The sequence below is a fragment of the Panthera leo genome, chromosome D1 (genome assembly GCF_018350215.1).
Source record: "Panthera leo isolate Ple1 chromosome D1, P.leo_Ple1_pat1.1, whole genome shotgun sequence".
NCBI lineage: Eukaryota > Metazoa > Chordata > Mammalia > Carnivora > Felidae > Panthera > Panthera leo.
Genome location: NC_056688.1, coordinates 19,929,971 through 19,949,381, shown reverse-complemented (window position 1 = coordinate 19,949,381; position 19,411 = coordinate 19,929,971). Strand labels below are relative to the sequence as shown.

The 19,411-nt window shown below is 43.9% G+C and overlaps 1 protein-coding gene and 1 long non-coding RNA gene across 5 annotated transcripts in view; one reads left to right on the top strand and one right to left on the bottom strand.

The window, feature by feature from the left end:
• Positions 1–163: 163 nt before the first annotated feature.
• The window catches only part of UBASH3B (ubiquitin associated and SH3 domain containing B), a 144,502-nt gene continuing 125,254 nt past the window's right edge, over positions 164–19,411 (bottom strand). For 2 of the 3 annotated variants that reach the window (XM_042905039.1, XM_042905041.1), the window contains exons 12-14: positions 13,343–13,449; positions 11,542–11,651; positions 5,121–9,840 (exon numbers count right to left, since the gene is read on the bottom strand). In XM_042905039.1, the coding sequence (XP_042760973.1) occupies positions 9,703–9,840; positions 11,542–11,651; positions 13,343–13,449 (355 nt within the window). In that variant the 3' untranslated portion in view covers positions 5,121–9,702. Of the gene's footprint in view, positions 1,274–5,120; positions 9,841–11,541; positions 11,652–13,342; positions 13,450–19,411 lie in introns of those variants that run through there. The other variant, XM_042905040.1, reaches the window with a different exon arrangement.
• LOC122199741 lies at positions 11,085–19,314 on the top strand. 2 transcript variants are annotated; one of them, XR_006193608.1, is made up of 3 exons: positions 11,085–11,526; positions 16,961–17,077; positions 18,063–19,314. It is a non-coding gene; the product is annotated as an uncharacterized LOC122199741 (long non-coding RNA). The 2 variants fall into 2 exon arrangements; XR_006193609.1 differs by having other exon boundaries at positions 16,961–18,203; positions 18,879–19,314.

The following is a 19,411-nucleotide window of genomic DNA, read 5'->3' as shown; positions in this document are numbered from 1 at the left end:
CTTCTGGAGCATTAAGGGAGACCCTGCTTTATTTTTTTAATGTTTGTTTATTTTTGAGAGAGCAGGGGAGGGGCAGAGAGAGGGGGACAGAGGATCCAAAGTGGGCTCTGTACTGACGGGCTGACAGCAGCGAGCCTGATGCGGGGCTCGAACTCACCATCCGTGAGATGATGACCTAAGCTGAAGTTGGATGCTCAACCGACTGAGCCACCTGGGCGCCCCGAGGAGACCTTGCTTTAAATTGCACTGTGGGCGATGATGAGTGTATCTTTTTCACCCACCGGTGTGATATCTAACTTGTCACAGACCTTGACACACGTCACCATAGTCCAGTGGTCTGAGGTTTAAAATGGTCCGTGGGGGCAGTGCCGGAAGGCAGGCTGGTGACCCTGAGTGACACACAGTTGTGGTTTGCTCGGTTCTTTCCACCCCCTCGCCACCCCCACTTCACCCTGCAGCCCACAGGGGGTTCAGCAGAAGGTGGCTCTGGTGGCTGCTTAGCTGGGTGGAAGGAAAAGACGAGGTTGGAGTGCAGTGGTCACGGGGTGACCTGTTATCTGTACTCTGATGGGACAGTCTACTGGCCACCTTGCATGTGGGAGGCCTTGCAACTGACAGCCAGCGGGTCATTTTGATCTTCATTTAATGAAATCCTCCTACTGTGTTCCAGCATTAATAGGAAGTCACATTTCAGGGGGTGGGGGCGTGGGGACAGATTTTAGAGAAACAGACATCTTCTCTTTCCTGCCATCGCCTTGGTCAACGTTGGTTGTCAGAGGGAGGGGGAAAAAAACAACTGAAAAGGGAGACATTGATGAAGTGCGTGAAAGGTGGCCTGTTTAAAGGGTCAGAAGCGAGACGGGATTTCCCCACGTGTAGAAGCCACCGGGCTTTTTGTTGCAATTAACAGAGGGCCTAAACTTTCTTGACATTTCACGGCTGCTGGGAGGAACCCATGGCCTTTCCCAAGGTCAAGGCCAGAAGTGGCCTCACCTGCATTTCCCCAGCAGATGCCTTGGGTGGGTAGTCCACACCTGCTGTAGGGAGTCTATAGCTCTGTTGTAGACACGCAGGGTAGCTGCGGAGTTTCTCAAGTAGGGCAGCAGCCGTCGTGGTTGAGAGAAGGCTTTTATAGCAGCAGCGGAGCTTAGTGGGATGGGGTGGGGCTGGGGTAGGAGGCAGGCAGACAGACCTGGACTGTCACCTGGGCCCCGTCACTAGTGGCTGTGGAGCCCTGAATAACGTACTTGCTTCTTGGCATCAGTTTCCTCATCTGTAAAATGGGGAGAATTATAGCATAAGGTGACTGTGTGGTATGACTCAGAGACAGTATCCCAAGTGCCTAGCACCGAGGCCTATAAAAGATCTTCTATCGGTCTGGAGACTGCAGGGGGCTGGGGCTATATTCCATGCCCCCAGGAACCACTGGAGGTTAGATGCAGCTGCAAAAGGAGGGAGTCTGCCAAGCCTTTGTTCTAAAGACTTCTGCCTAGAATTGAATCACGTGGATCATTTCTGGAAACACACACACACACATACACACACACACACACACACACACACAAAACCCAAGTAAGAGTTGATTTCACAAGGAAACTGTGGTTTGGGGGAATGCACCACCGAAAAGCCAGTGTGCCAGCTTTGGGCCTCAGCTCACATCTCTCTCCTGGGACAAATGAGTTCCCTGGGGGTCCTTGGTCCCACAAATGAGGGGATTGAATGAGAGCAGTGGTTCCCAAACGGGTACTTCGAAGAAACTGCGTATCTGCTAGGTGCCTCCGGGCCGGGCAATATTTTCCTTAAAGTTTCTTTACAAAAAACGTTTTAAGCGATTAGTCCAGGCTTCGGAACCAGGTTGACTTGGCTCGAATGTCAGCTCTAACGTGTACTAGCCATGGGACTTTGGGTGAGTTACCGCACCTAAGGCTCCGTTTCCTCCTCTGTAAACTGGAAATAACAGAAGATTGAAGAAAGCTTACGTCTGGTCAGTACTTAGGAAAGTGTTAGGTACACATAACCACTCAACAAATGCTATCATTTTGCCAGCCTCTGAACACCACCAATCCATTAATTTGTTATGCCCGGTAAACTAGTTTCTGGGCTGGATTCCTTGGGCTTCGAACCAAACCCGAAGATTTCACCATGGTCTACGACAGGGGTTGGCGAACTTTTCCTATAAAGCACCGAGCAGCTTTAGGCAATATGTAAGCGAACGAGCATTGGCTGTGTGCCAATAAACTTTATTGATAGGCCCGGGAATTTGGATTTTATATAATTAGCATGGGTCATGAAATAATATTTCTCTTTTGATATTTTTTAAGTGTATTTCTTTTGAGAGAGAGAGAAAGAGAATCCTGAGCAGGCTCTATGCTGTTAGCAGAGCCCAATATGGGGCTCGATCTCTCGAACCATGAGATCATGACCTGAGCCTAAATGAAGAGTTGGACGCTTACCTGACTGAGGCCCCCCAGGTCTCTCTCATTTGATGCTTTTTAACCACTTAAACTTATAAAAACATTCTTGTTTCTCCCTACTTTCTGCCACGCTTACTAAGTTTTAAAGCTCTCTGACCCCTTGTGTTCTCACCCAGCTAACTCCTTTTCACTTGGGGGCATCTGCGATCCTTCTGCCTTCCTGGAGCCTCCTCAGTTAGCTCTTGACCATGACCAGCTTCTACTCAGCCTTAGCTGGGAGTTTCATTGCCAGCTTGCTGGGGGACCCCATACGTGACCTTATGTGACGTATGCCTTGCCCCACATCCCTCCCGGAGTTACTGTCGTATAACGCAGTTTTCTTCTTAGACAACATCGATCAACGTCTGTAATTATCTTGTTTATGTATTCAGGGTCTATCTCTCTGCTCCACAAGAGCAGGGATCTTGCTGTATTTGCTACTGTAGCACCAGCCGGCCACCCTGCTAAGAACATAGCATCTAATCAATATGGTGGAACGATGAATGAACCTATGGCCCCAGTGTCTTTGTTTCTTTCACACAGTGCGTTAATAATGCCTGATTTCCTTACCTTGTAAAATTGTGAGGCTCCAATGCAAACGTGTTTGTTTTTAAGACCATAAAGGGTGACACAAAAAAGGAAGGTGGTAAACCATTAAGGCAGCCTCTTCGTCAAACTCCGGAATTCAACCAACACACCCCCTTGCACCATTCTGACTGCGGAAGCCAATTTATGGGGATAACAGTAACGTGAGACTGGAATGCATGAGGCTACTTATAGTCCTTGCCCCTGATATTTTCCACAGATACGAAAACGGCTACATGTGTGATTTTACTTTTGGCTTTAGCAAAAGCAATTGTTTATTTATTAGCAAGTAGTGTCTTCTTCTTAGCATGTCCTATGAGGCTTTTAATTTACTTACCTAATTTTTTTAATGTTTATTTTTGAGAGAGAGAGAGAGAGAGAACGTGAATGGGGGAGGAGCAGAGAGACAGAGAGAGAGACAGAGAGAGAGAATCTGAAATAGGATCCAGGCCCTGAGCTGTCAGCACAGATCCTGATGCAGGGCTCGAACTCGTGGACTGTGAGATCGTGACCTAAGCCCAAGTCAGATGCTTAACCGACTGAGCCACCCAGGCACCCCTAGGCTCTTCATACTCATTATCCCATTTCATACAACCATGACGTAAAAACTTATGTGCCCGTTTCGCAGGGGCAAACAGTCCAAGGGATCTAGCAAGCAGCTAAGCCAGGATAGCAATAACCCAGCTCTGACCCCAGAAGGAGGGCTTCCTCTGTGGTACAGCATGACGTTCTTTTCCATTGATAGGCTGTGTTGATTCTCCTTCTCAACGTACGACTGGCACCTGGTGATCTATCTAAACCTGTTTCTTTTCATGGTCGGGAGCAAGCCATCTGGGTTTTACAGGTTGATTTCTGGCAAAATGAAGTATTCTGTTTCTTCAGGAGGAAGACTGTTTTTTAGTTTTTAAAGAAAAAAAAAAAGACATTTCGTTGATTGCAGCTTAAATCAATCCAGAGCATACGGATTCATTTTCTCTGGATGTGCAGGCAGCCTTTCCTTCCATCACAAGAGGGCAAAATGAGTTAGGGCGTCTGTCAAGCAGAGAACGACCGAGGACGAGCCACAAGGCTAAACACATCCGGTCTTTTGTCCGACAGCAGCAGGAGCTGCTGTTTTCTCGGGCAGTAAACCGTATCAGGGGAGTGGCTGGCTGTGTCCGTGAAAATCTGTGTTCGCGTCGGAGTATAAATTGGTACACGTGGCTTGTTCTACATCAGCTTAATGTATCCGTACCTCAAAAATGGGCTCTATTACGGCTTTGGGGAGTGTGGAACCTAGCTTGAGCTGGATTTTCCCTCTGTCTTACCAAATTCCTTTTTTATGTTTATTTATTTATTTTGTGTGTGTGTGAGAGAGAGGGAGAGAGAGAGAGAATCCCAAGGAGGCTCCACGCTATCAATGCAGAGCCTGACACGGGGCTTGAACTCCTGAACTATGAGATCATGACCTGGGATGAAATCAAGAGCCAGATGCTTAACTGACTGAGCCACTCAGGCGCCCCTCATTTACCCAAATTCTTAGTCTATGGATCATTCCTGGAGCACTTACGTCCTCAAAGTGAGCAGGGGTGAGGGGTGAAGGCTCGCCTGTGGGCAGTGGGAGCATTTTGGAGCTTGTTTTCTCACTCCTGGGTGTCCCCTCTCCAGCCTGGGTGACTCGGAGAGCAGCCTCGCCAGAGGGGACCAGGGAGACCCACAGTGCTGCTTGGAGCATCATCCCTCCATTTCCATCAGCAGCAAATGCCCCTCTGGCCCTCTGAGTGAAGGCTCACACTCTTTTTTTTTTAATTTTTTTTTTTAACATTTATTTTCGAGACAGAGAGAGACAGAGCATGAACGGGGGAGGGTCAGAGAGAGGGAGACACAGAATCTGAAACAGGCTCCAGGCTCTGAGCTGTCAGCACAGAGCCCGACGCGGGGCTTGAACTCATGGACCGCGAGATTGTGACCTGAGCCGAAGTCGGCCGCTTAACCGACTGAGCCACCCAGGCGCCCCAAGGATCACACTCTTAATGGACATTGATGAAATAGTAATGACCACAGCAGCATCGAAAGACATGAAGGAAGAGAGACCACTCAGAATTTAATAGGAGATGGCTCTGGATTGACTGAGGACACAGCTCCTCTTTATTAAATCATCTATGAACCACTTCAACGGAGATGCTCGTGGAATGGAATGATCTAATTACAGCAGTATCCAGAGGAAGAACACACAGCCAGGAGAGCACGGATGCCACAGGTCGTTTACAAGGAACTTGGCGATACAATTTGGTGCGGGTTTCCTTTTTTATAATTACAGACCTTTTTCGTCAAATAAATACACCCGAATCACGTAGAATAAAAACCAAACCAAGCCCCCAGAAACCAAAAAAACAAAAACAAAAACAAAAAAACCGCACACGATACAATAGCCTTATAAATGAGAGTGAAACGGATACACCTCCAGAAACAGCAGGTTGGGAATGGTCTATGCAGAACCAGAATGCTTTGGGATGGTGTTCCCATCTTGAGTGACAATCAGAGAAAAGAACCAGCACACATTTCCCATTATACAATTGTATCCTGTACAAAGTCCAAGAATAGTTCAAAACAGCTATAAAATTCTGATTTTTGTGGGGGCCGTGGCAGCTAAGTGGTTTTGTGTAATACGTTTCTAAGAGCTGATTGTGTATTAAGTCTGACTACTTGCTATTATTTTAAGCTTACATAGACGGAACACAACATTATATGTATTTAAAGATCACGTTATTTCCTCTGTATTTAACGGCAGTTCTTCCTTCCCTTGAATTTTCTTTCTAGCTAGTTACCTTTCCTAGGAAAAGTCATAATGGTGAAGTGTTCAAGAGAAGTAAACCCGATTTGAATCCTATGTTTAAACAGGAAAAGCATCTGCCATCACCGAACAAAATATCCGCCCCCCCGCCATCACCTTTGTAAAGTGAATATTAACCTACGTAGATGTTAAATAGCTCTTTTCCCTACCCTCCAAGGCCAGGCTCATCATCCCTCCTGGCAAGGCACCCGGACTAGCTAGCACCTCTCAGTTCTCATACGTGCAGGACTACAATTTAAATGCAAATAACCCTGTGCCTCATTATCTGAGAAGTTTGTGCAGACACAGTACAGTTGTGACTTTGCCTGTGAAAATAAAAGGAGGTTCATCTGTATTCGAACACACGCATTACTTAGAGTAGATTCCAAAGAGCAATTCATCACTGGTCTCAAATTAAACACTGGAGTTGCGGAGTGCCTAGGTTACGGAGGAATACTTTTCTTTTTGCTACACAGGAGACGCTTTCCTACAAAGGCAAGGAGATAGGAACTTCTCTGACCATCGCTCTTCAGTGAGTACCCAGTGACACTGGGTAACTGGCCTTTAATAGGAACACAGCTAGTTGAGTGGAAAAGATACATTTATGGTAACGCTAAGCACAGCTGGATGACGATGTATATGCCTCCAAATACCACTGACGGGAAAATGACCACATCAGCTTGAAATGCGGGAAAATTATCCACAGTGATTTAGCAAACCGACCTCACTCCAGAAGATAGTATTTTTTGTTTTTTTATGTTTATTTTTTGCAAAATCATCTTCTAAATATAAGGTTATTCTAAAATAATTCTTTGGTTAAAGTATACTTCAAATAAAAAGTAGAAACTCCTCCAAGCCTTCCACTACAGGGTGAAAAATACCCCCCTCTTTTAGCCATCAGATGGCCATTTAATCAGCCATTCAGATTCTATGAATCTAAATGTAATGGAAAACACTGTATTCTAACTCCACACTGGGGTAAAGCTCCTAGCTACCAACACAGCGATGGAGAAGAGGGCCTGGGAAAGTAAGACTCCCAGCTTGTGCATTAAAATGTGCCAATTATTCTAGTCCACAAGGAATAGACGTGGCGTGTTAAAATCACCGAAACCCAAGTCCCATCTATGAATAATCCTGGGGCATTAGCCGATTGATGTGGCACAGTAGGGCAAGCAGCAAACTGTTGCAGAGTTTCAGTCCCAGATTAAATCCTTCAGTTAATTTCATCTCTGTTCATTTCAGGTAACTTTCTACATTAAAAAAAAAAAAAAATCCTCTCTACCAGAAACATTTGATTCTTCCTCTCTTGCATGTCCGTCCTTCCTTCCTTCCTTCCTTCCTTCCTTCCTTCCTTCCTTCCTTCTCTCCTCTCTCCTCCCTTCCAGGTTTTGTTCTTAATAAATATCAGCCTCAGATCCAAAAGAACCACACTGAACTTCAGGTTGTAATATCAACCTAGGCTTTGTGGATGAAAATGAAATCATGTAATATACTTGTGCATTCCTTTTACTACACATAGATTCAACATGATTTTCAGAGAACTTCTCAGTTGGGAGTCCGAGTTTAGTTTTTTAAACAGGTATATGTGAAAAGAGAATTTAATAGGAATTCCAACCATTCAGACCATTTTGATAAACAATCTAGAGGATTCAAGCAGAGGAATAAACTCTCTAATTCAGGGTTTTCCACCTAAATTATTCAGAAAGTGATTTCAGATCTGTGCCTCCTGCCCACGTACATGACAGCCTAAGACTCTGTCCATATTGTGCTAAGGACGATAGATTGTTGCCCAGCTAACCTGGCCTATCAGGTCATCTAGGACCGAGACAGCCAAGAGTGAGGGAGGGCGTGGCCTATTCTAAACTTTGTTCAGTTCAAGTACAGACCCTGCCGAGAACACACCGCTATAGCTTTCAAGGAAATCGAACGTAAAGTGTTCAAGCATTATTCTGAGCATTGGAAGTCCATGAAAATTTGTGGAGAATCTAATAAATGTGACAGATCTGGTTAAACAGTGGATTCACTTCATGACAGATCAAAGAACGAACAGCAGTGATGTTACATCGGCTGTAACGTGATTTTTCTCTTAAAACCTTTTAAGAGAAAGGAGTATTTCCCCCATTATAAGGTTAAAACTTTTCTATCACTCAATGGTATCCGCCCAGAGTACTTTTATACCCAGTAGCGGGATCAGTGTTTGTGCAGTGCTGGAAGAAATCAAGATTGTTTCTTAAAATGTAAAATTCATGACCTATGTGTCCAAGTGACTTAAAAAGAAAGAAAAACCAACTGTAAGCCTCTTGCTGATTAACATGCATAGCCAGCATCCTTTTACTACTTTTTAGGAATCCTCAAATGCCAGTTTCAAACAGGAGCATAGATCTATTTTTACATACTGGGTTTTACATCTATTTGGGTTTTGAAGCTTATTCAAGTGCCACAACGTCTATTGATTTGTTTTGCACTAATGTTTCCTTTAAACGTCTGGGACTTTTGCACACATATTCTATCTAGTGAACTACACTGTACCAGACCATTGTCTGTTGCCAACAGTCAGCTAGTCACACAATTAAATACACATTGATAACTGATGTTTTGGTTTGATTGTCATTTATTTTTCTTTTAAATAGACTCCCTCTGAATTTGGGAAGCAAGGTATGAGGAGAAACCACAGGATATGGCTCTCCCACCTTTTCTTAAGTAGCCCTACCTACATATTTTAAGTTATAGAAAAACACACAAATAAAAACGACAGCACAAACAGCGATCGTGACTGTCATCCTTTAAATTAGTTCCCTGACTTCAATATCTTCCCTGGTATAACCGATCCATTGGTGGATGTTCTGCTATGTTTGACAGGTACCCTAAGTATACAATGACCTGACCCTTGGAATGGTTTGTAAAGATGTCCATATTGCACAAGAATGAGCTGCTTGCTGACTCAAATAATGTATCGAACGTACATGCTTTCAAATCGTCGACATCCTTAACCAGTTACCACAGTCTAGACTCTATGGGCAAAGACAAGCAAATCATGGCCGTTTGGAAGTGCTGTGACATGGAAAATTCCAGGTGACTTTATATTTTGCAAGTTCTTTGCTCCTACGACTGAATACTTCACACGTTTATCTTCCTCCCGAGTCTCCAAAAGTGCTTTGTCTCCCATTTCACAGACAGAAGCGAGGGAGAAGGACTGTAGCAAAAAGCTGTAGCCAGCTGTTCTAGAGACAGTGTGGTGGTACCGGGGTGGATGTGAGTCCTCAAGCAGGCGTCTTGAGCCAGCAGCACTGGTGGGTGGGTCACGTTGAGGGTAGAATTTGATGGGGAACCTAAGAATAACTCTGCAGGGGCACGTTTTCTAAGAACGGTCAAAGAATTCTTCAGCTTGGCTTTGCCTAACCGGAACATGGAGTTAAAAAGAAAATCCCATCACCAAAATGGCAGCTCAGTGTCCCTCCAGCTGGATTCTGGACTTACTCCCTCATCCCGAACCTTTCCTTAGCGCGAGCTGACCGCTCCCTTTGGGAGCGCTCTGACTCCTTGGCCATGTGTAGAAGGAAGGAAGAAACCCATCCTTTGCCGTAGCAGCTGCCTCGATTTGTGAAGACAATTCTCGAAAGCCTTGTTAGCTAGGTAAGCATCCAGAGAGAATGAATTTTATCCCTGAATCAAGTCTTTTTCTCCTTCACAGTCTCATCATGAGAGCGTGAAAGCGTGAAAGGAAGTATGCTAAATTATTCTGAGCTGTCCACTGAGAAGGTGGTGCCGACTTTCCCACTGTTACTAAACACACAGAAAGACCCTTCTCCCAAAGGCTTGCTAAAGCCTTTCCATCTCATTCACTGGTGTGGCTTATTCCTGTAGCAAGGTCTCTCTCCAGTTAAAGCCCCCAGTTGGTCCATGGGTAAGAGGAAGGATAGGTGGGTCTGTCAGCTGCCATATTCCAGTTTCTCCCAGTTCTTCACAGGAACAAAACCCCAGGTATGGGATCTGAAGTCAGAGTGGTAAAGACAGGGAAGAATAGAAAACAGAGGTTTAATGCTTTAACTTTTACCTAGACACAAAGATCTTCGGGTGGCCCATGAGAATAAAGAATATTCATTGGGGCGCCTGGGTGGTTCAGTCGGTTAAGCATCCGACTTCGGCTCAGGTCACGGTCTCGCGGTCCGGGAGCTCGAGCCCCGCATCGGGCTCTGTGCCGACAGCTCAGAGCCTGGAGCCTGCTTCGTTTTCTGTGTCTTCCCCTCTCTTTGACCCTCCCCCCATTCATGTTCTGTCGCTCTCTGTCTCAAAAATAAACAAACGTTAAAAAAAAAATATTCACAGGCATTAATAGGGGCTCGGTAGACCTGCGTCTCTTGGAAGAGTCAATAAAGACAAATGAGATGGACAAAACTGACAAATTAGAGGGAAGAGTATTTACACTGCAAGGGGATTCATCGGAAGGCTTTATTAAATGGTGAGCTCCCTAGTGTAATTAAGTAATTGTGTATAGATTGCTTCTTGATTGTGTGGGAGGAAAGCGGACAATAATGCAGAAAGCTGAGGTGCTCAGAGTTGATTCTTAATTGCAAATCAAGCTAAAAATGCAGCTGGGACATTTCAGAAATAATATTTGGGCAATGAGAGAGAGGATGCTATTTTGAAAAATATTTCACCCAGTTTTGTCCTTTTTTTTTTTTTTTTTTTGGCATGGGCACCTATAACATTCAAAGCGGGAGCTGTGCCGTTCCTAAATTCAGCTCGAAACGTATTTTTGTGTGTGTCACCAGAGCTGCAGTTATACAGAAAGGCAAAAATCTCTGCCCTCAAGCAGCTTACGGAGTCACGGGGAGACGTGGACGTGTAAATAAGCTTTTAAAAACGGAGAGAAAGAATCGCAATCGAGTTTGGATCAGGTTCTCCGGGGGCAGATACAGGAAGCACGTAAGTCAGCCTGGAGGGAAGCGTGTGGGAGGGCGACTGACAGGAAAGCCTCCTGCACAGGCACGAGAAGGAAGAAGCCAGATGGGTTGGTCAGTCTCATGGGTTTTGTCTTGTGGCCTTGTTCCTGGTTTGCCCAACAGCCCGATCGTTTAAAAAAAAAATTTTTTTTTTTTTTACATTTATTTATTTTTGAGAGACAGAGCACAAGTAGGGGACGGGCAGAGAGAGGAGACACAGAATCCGAAGCAGGCTCCAGGCTCCGAGCTGACAGCACAGAGCCCGACGTGGGGCTCGAACTCACACCCCGTGAGATCGTGACCTGAGCCGAAGTCGGACGCTCAACTGACTGAGCCACCCAGGCGCCCCCAGCCTGATCGTTTTAAATCACTGCTTGCTTTGGCCTACCTGCCAGGCCCTCTCTTCTGGCCGAGGCTTCAGAGGCTCTGTGTTGGTCCACTCCCCCCTCTTCATCCAATCCATGGCCCCCCGAGGGAAATCCAGACAGTCTGCTGATAATTCTTAGCTCCTTTCTAAATGTGCACTCTTAGCAACTAAAACCAGCTCAAACACATCTCTCTTCCACGAGGCCTCATAAAGTGCCTTACACAGAGCACCACTCAGGACATCTTGGTCGAGTGAATCAATACGTGCGTATTCCCAGCTCAGGATAAACTCGTGCTGCGAACAACTTAGCTACCGGCCAGTCATCGAACTGCTCTGAGACTACTTGGCACCACAGGCCTCCGAAATGTAAGTGTGAATTACCTTTCGGACCATTTGTACAAAGTCCTTGGAGTTCTGGGGTGACAGACCCTGGAGCTGGCAGGTACATGCTTCAAGGGAAGATGCGTGAGCCACAATCAGGATGTTATTTCCTGGAGAAGAGAAAAAAAAAAAAAAAAAAGGTAAGGGACTGGGAAGACCATTCCTATAAAGACCTATGTTAACTCCATAAATACTGGAAGACGAATGTTCCAGGGAGGGACAAACATTCTCAAGAATGAGACAATTTGGCTAAGCGATTGTTAAGGCAGCCTAACATCATTAAAAAACAAACCAACCCTTTTAATCTTAAAATAATTATAGATGTACAGGAGGTTATAATTATGTATATATGCAATATATAAATATTTACAATATATTAAGTTATATAATGTATATACATATATATAATTATATACGTATGACCTCTATATTGTGTAACGTGTATATACACAAACATATATTGTGTGTGTGTATCGTATATATACTATATACTAAACTGTATACTATATACACACATACGCACACCAAGGAGGTCCCATATTCCGGTCATCCAGCCTCCTCCAGTGGTAACATCTTGCCTAGCTATGGTACCCTAGCTCAATCAGGATGTGGATGCTGATATAACCTACTTGGTTTATTTCGACTGCACCAAGTTTATCCAACTATTTCCTGTGTAACTCTTCGTAACCTCCACAATCAAGATACAAATTATTCTGTGTCTGTAGGGCTCTCTGCCATTTCTAATAACAATTCTCAATGTCACCACTATAGAATTGTGTGAGCACTTCATATTTTCTGGCTGATAGAATATGCTGATGAGTATCTTTACAGTGGGTGCATAGGAGTAGTAATGAAGTGAGTGGTTTATCAATTTTTAATAAATTTTTATTTTTGAGAGAGAGAGAGAGACCGAGTGTGAGTGGGGAAGGGACAGAGAGGGAGACACACACACAGAACCTGAAGCAGGCTCCAGGCTCTGAGCTGTCAGCACAGAGCCCGACACCGGGCTCGAGCTCATGAACTGTGAAATCATGACCTGAGCCAAAGTCAGACGCTTAACGGACTGAGCCACCCAGGCGCCCCGAAGATAAGTAACTTAAAAAGGAATGGTAATGCGCATACGCTTTTGTAACCCTTTTTTATCTAAAAATTTAGAGTGAATTGTCTTTTGTATCACTTAATATTTGAGTTCAGTGTTTATAAGATTCAATAGGGAACATACTGGAATCTTCCAGAACACTACTTTTGGTCAGTGTTAGCAGTGACCGTGTATTGGCGAAGGTGTGTTTGTGTGTGGGTGCCTGTGCCCCTGGATCAAATTATAGGCAAAATAGTGTTATGCAGAATTGTAAACTATTTCATACAGTAACTAAGTCTGGTGTATTCCTATGGAATATCTGCCATTTTAGCTATTCAAGAGAGGATATTACAAATTTAACGTGGAAGTATCTACATGAAGGTCTAGAACTACTTTTCTTTATTATTAAGCAAGTTAGAATATCTTGAATAGCTTATTAACCAGGATGGAGAAATGATCACATATTTAACATTTGTTTATTTTGAGAGAGAGCACAAGTGCGGAAGTGGCAGAGAGAGAGAGAGAGAGAGAGAGAGAGAGAGAGAATCTCAAGCAGGCTCTGCACTGTCAGCACAGAGCCCGACGCGCAGGGCCTGAACTCACAAAACCGTGAGATCGTGACCTGAGCCGAAATCAAGAGTTGGACGCTTAACCAACTGAGCCACCCAGGCGCCCCTAAATGATCACATTTTTAAATATGGAGTCCAAAATAATACCACCTACCTTTACTTTTACATTCGCTTATTATTTCTTTTGTTACTTGGAAACTTCTACTAATGTAAGTGTCATAGGATTCTGAAACCACTAATTTGCCGACTGGAATGTGAGGTCTGTAATAGAAAAATGAACAAAGGCAATGAAAACATTTTGATCCCAAGACAAAGCAACTGATATTATTCTAAACGTTTTCTTTCAAGACCTTTCTAGAGTTCCATGTTTCTGTTCACCCATTTCCCTAGAAAGGATGGAGGTATAGGGAAGAGTATTTCCACTACGTAGAAGTGGGATCCAAACGTACACAATGCACAGAAATAAAGGCTGTGCATGTGTGGTGTTAGAGTGACCGGCTGAAAAATAAAACATTTTTCATTTGCAGATATCACTTGCAGGATAACTCATAAGCAGTTTGACTAATCTTACCATCAGTGCTAGGTCACATTGCTAACAGGAAGCAGAGGTTAGATTGATTTCTTTCTTTCTTTCCTTCCTCCCCTTTCTTTTCTTTCTTTCCTTTCTTTTCTTTCTCTCCTTCCTTCCTTCCCTTCCCTTCCAACATGTTAACTGTTCTTTTCTTTTTCTTTCATGTTTTATTTATTTATTTTCTGAGAGAGAAAGAGAATGAGCAGGGGAGGGGCAGAGAGAGGACAGAGACAGAGAATCCCAAGCTGCTTCTTGGCTGTTAGTGCAGAGCCTGAGGCGGGGCTCGAACTCACCAACTGTGAGGTCATTACCTGAGCGGAAACCCAGAGTCGGATGCTTAACCGACTGAGCCACCCAGGCGCCCCCCTCTCTTTCTCTCTTTAGATCACCGGAGATTTCCTAAGCCTCTCTTCTGTAGCCTTACCCATGAGAAGCTGTAAGGATAGGTTTTATTTATTTTTACATTGTTTCCAGCTTTATTGGGATATAACTGACACTTACCGTCATGAAAGTTTAAGGTGTAAAAGTGTTGATCGGATACCCTTACATAGTACAAGACGATTTATCCACCATAGTGTTGCCTAACACTTTCGTCACGTCACATGATCAGTTTCCTTTTTGTGGTGAGAACATTTATGTTCGACCATCTTGGCAACTTTCAAGTATGTAATACAATATTATCAACTATAATCCCCACAGTGTGCATTAGATCCCCAGAACTTATCAACTAGAAGTTTGTACACTTTGGCCGACATCTCCCGATCCCTGCCCCCGCTCCAGTTTCTACCACATTCTACTCCTGTTTCTTGGAGTTTGGCTTTTTAGATTCCATAAACGAGTGATATCATGCGCAGATACCTCTTTGAGATCCTGTATTCGTTTCCTTTGAATATTTGCCCAGAAGTGGGATTGCAGGATTCTACGGGAGTTCTATCTTTAATTTTTTAAGGACTCTCCATATTGTTTCCCATAGTGGCTACGCTGACCTACATGTTCACCAACACTCAACAGCTCATTTCTTTTTGATGACAGCCATTCTGACAGGTGTGAGGTGGTATCTCATTGTGGTTTTAAATTGCATTTCCCTACTGGAGAGTGTTATCTTAAGTGAAATAAGTCATACAGAGAAGGACAGATTCCATATGTTTTCACTCCTATGTGGATCCTGAGAAACTTAACAGAAACCCATGGGGGAGCGGAAGGAAAAAAAATGGTTAGAGAGGGAGGAAGCCAAAACATAAGAGACTCCTAAAAACTGAGAACAAACTGAGGGTTTATGGGGGGTGGGAGGGAGGGGTGAGTGGGTGATGGGTATTGAGGGCACCTGTTGGGATGAGCACTGGGTGTTGTATGGAAACCAATTTGACAATAAATTTCATAATAAAAAAGCGCATTTCCCTGACCACGTGATATTGAGCATCTTTTCATGTACTTGTTAGCCATTTGTATGTCATTTTTGGAAAAATATTGGTGAAGTTCTTCTGCCCATTTTTAATCAGATTTTTTTTTGGTACCAGTTCTTCATATGTTTTAGATATTAACCCCTTATCAGAGATAGGATTTGTACATATGCTCTCCTATTGTGTAGGTTGCTTTTTAATTTTTTAAATTCTTTTGCTTTGCAGGAGATTCTTAGTTTGATGTAGTCTCACTTATAAATTTTGGCGACTGTTACTTGTGCTTTTCGTGTCCCATCCAAAAAATTGTTGCCAAGAACAACGTCAAGGAGCTTTTTCCCTATGTTTCCTTCTGGAGGTTTTATGGTTTCAGTCGTTATGTTTTAAGTCTTTAATCCATTTTGAGTTAATTTTTGTGACTGCTGTATCTGCAGGCTGTTATGCTATTTTCCTAACACCATTTATTGAAGAGACTATCCTTTCCTCACTGAGTATTCTCGGCTCCTTTATCAAATGTTAGTTGAATGTATTGGAGGGTTTATTTCTAGGCTATCAATTCTGTTCCATTGGTCTGTGTCTATTTTCATGCCAGTACCATACTGTTTGGATTACTATAGCTTTGTAGTATAATTTGAAGTCAGCAAGTGTGATGCTTCCAGCTTTGTTGTTTTTTGTTGGGTTTACTTTGGCTATTTATGATCTTTTGTGGTCTCATACAAATTTTAGGATTGTTTTTTTGATTTCTGTGGAAAACACCGTTGGGATTTTGATAGGGATTGCATTTAATCTACAGATGGCTTAGGGTAGAATGGACATTTTAATATTATTAATTCTTCTCATCCATGAATATGGGATATCTTTCTATTTGTGCCCTCAGTTTCTTTCATTAGTCTTGCAGATTTCAGTATACAGATCTTTCACCTCTTTTGTTGAATTGATTTCTAAGTATTTTATGTGTTTGATGCTATTGTGAATGGGATTGCTTTATTTCTCCTTTAGGTGTGTTGTTGTTAGTGCATAGAAACACAAATGATTTCTGTACGTTGATTTTGTATCCTGCAACTTTACTGAGTTTGTTGACTAGCTCTGACAGCCTTATGGTAGTCTTTAGGATTTTCTATATATAAAATCATATGATCTGCAAACAAAGACATTTTTACTTCTGTGTTTCCAATTTGGACGCCTTTTATTTCTTTTTCTTACCTGATTGCTTTGGATAGGCTTTTTCAGCACTTTGTTGAATATGAGTGGTAAGAATTGGCCTTGTTCCTGATGTTAGGGGAAAAGCTTTCAGTCTTTCGCCATTGAGTTTGATGTTAGCTGCAGGCTGGTTGTATATGGCCTTTATTATGTGGAGGCGTATTCCTTCTACACCCAATTTGTTGAGCATTTTTATTATGAAGGGATGGTATATTTTGTTAAATGATTTTTCTTCATGAGGTGAACATACAATTTTACCTTTCATTCTATGTAGTGTATCCTACATGGATGTTTGTATGTTGGACCATCCTAGCATCTGAGGGATAAATCCCACTTGATGACAGTGTATGATCCTTTTAATGTGCTATCGAATTTGGTTTGCTAATATTTTGGTGAGAATTTTTACATCTATCTTTAGGAGGAATATTGGTCTGCAGCTCTCTTTTCTTAGTGTCCTTATGTGGCTTTGGTGTCGGGGTAATGCTGGCCTTGTAAAATGAGCTGGGGAGTTGAAAGGATAGGTTTTGCAAGCAGCTCTTAGGTCCATTGGGTCTGTGAGCTTATAAAATCTTCACCAGTCTTTTCTTTCTTATTTTGAACACAGACCGTCCACCTGGAACTGGGAAAAGCTCAGGGAACACAGAGACAACGAGGAACCGAGTTTCTGTGCTTGAGGAGCCCTCAGTGTGTGGTCGGGGTGAGCCGGCTGTCGATGTAAATGGTAATTATGACGCATTGTACGAAGCCATATAAGGGGATGATCAATGCAGGGCCCTCCCATCTTGGTGACCCTGCGTGTCTTCAATCTCGGCCACTTCTGCTGCTCCCCTCTCCGTTTACTACTTAGGGTTGCTAGCCTAGGAGATGTGTGTCTTGTTTTCGAGTACTACTGTGTCATATTTTCTGTCTTATTTTGTCTTTCACTGTTGGTGTTTAGTGGAGGGTTGATGGAGGTGGTAGTGAGTTATCAAAGTGAATTTGCATGGCATCTTGATCAGAATACATTACTGCTACTACTGCAAAGGTTTACTAAAATACTCCCACGTGTCAGGCTCTGTGCAAAGTGCCTTACTTGCATTCATCGAGTATAGCCCTCCCAGCGACCCTTTGGCAAATCCCGTTCATGGTTGACAAGACAGGCTCAGAAAGTTTAGAGATGAGTTGCCTATACTTAACATCATTAGCAACTCCTAGGGCCTGGATTTGAACCTGGGTCTGAGATTAATACTGGTAAACTTATCCTCCATTTTGGATGGCTTCTGAAAGTGCCTCCCTTCCCCCACCCCCCGAAGGTTGCCCTTCTGTGCACTTGGGTTTACTGTCCAGAGAGGAAGGATGCTATTCCATTTGAAGGAAACCTGCCCGCATCGAAATCACATTCCCTCAGCAGGCCTACTTCTCCTAGGAAACAACCTTCTGTGTCTCACAATACCCTGGGGATAGGGGGAGACATGAATCACCACTTTTAGGGACGCACCTCATTGTTCCGAGCAAGCTCTTTCTCCCATCATCACCTGTCATCTAGTCCCGTGGTCTCCCGGGAGCCCCAGACAGTGACAAAAGGCCACTTTGTGTGGTCTAGGAAGTCCTTTCCATGGTTGAGATCACATTGTAATGTGGGAGATTTGTGTAAGTAAAGAGCAGGTAGGTGCTGGGATCGAGTTCCTCCTGGCTAATTTCTGCCTTTGTCTGTTCTTGCCTTGAAGTTGAACCCATGAAAGGCTTACCACGTTTGAACTAGTTCTGATGGGGGTAGGACAGAGTCCACGCTTCCTCACCCCTGTCTACAAGCATGCGCCATGCCTCCAGCCACAACCGCAGGACTCGTGGACTCCACTCAGAGTCAGGTAGGCCTCCAACCACCAGCGAGACCTGGAACCCAGGGAACCGGGTACTCTGGTAGCCTTCCTGGAACAGTATTCTTCCCAGTATGCACTCTGTTCCACACTTTGATCTAGGCTATAGGGTGGACTTCTGCCTTGAGCCCCACACCGAAGTATGATTCGTTGCCCCTCTAACACTCCAGACTCATGCCCCATCCACACCGAGTCAGAGCCCTATTCTGAAGCCCTACCCAACTGGTGTATATTTTATTTTTTCTGCCTTGGTCCTTCTGGCCCAGCTCCCTAAGACTGGGGCTGCTTTGTACACCCAGACCCCAGGCTCAGTCTTGGTGCCTGTGGATGATGCTTGGATATTAGTCACCAGACTGGTTTTCCTTAACCTGTTTCTGTCCCACCTCCCTCCTGTTCCAGAGTGACGGGGCTCTTTCTCTTTCAGTGGTGCCTTCTTGACTGATAATACCCTATCCATCCTCGCCCCTCTGCCCACCACATTTATTCAGTCATTTAGGCATCACTGCTTTAAAAGGCCTGCTCACTTGGCATAATTAATTTCGGAGGGAATTTAGAGGCCATGCCTCTCACGTGCTTTATTGTTGACTTTTACAGAGTTAGAGGCTTCATCTCTTTCTCTCCCCCTCATATACAAAAATGATCGCATGGAATTCTGATTTTCTGTAGGGGAAAAGAAAACCTGGAATAAGGACCACGTCCTGGCCCCCAAGATGGTGCGTGGGTCTGCGTGTGCATTGCAAGGCTCAGACAGGGTGATTCTGGAAACTCTGTAAAATCAGCTTGGGAGGAACTGCAGGATGCATTTAAGGGGAAACCCAAGACATAGACTTGCCCCAGGATGGCCTGGGAGGTGCTACGTGGTGAGTGAGGAAAATCATTTCACCAATGTTGGCAATCACTCACCCTCTTTCCAGCCCGGAGGGATGAGGGCTGTTGGACAACAATTTATTGCATTTCCCCCAAAGGACAGAAAAACAGTTGCCACAGGGTAGACAGGACAAACTGTCAAGTACAGTTCAGCCTTGAGCAATACAGGTTTGAACTGCATGCGTTCACTCATACGCACGGAATTTTTTTTTAAAATAAATACAGTACTGTCCCCTTATTTTCTTTGATTTTCTTAACATTGTCTTTTGTCTTCCTTAGAACATACAAAATATGTGTTAATTAACTATTTATGTTACCAGTAAGGCTGCCAG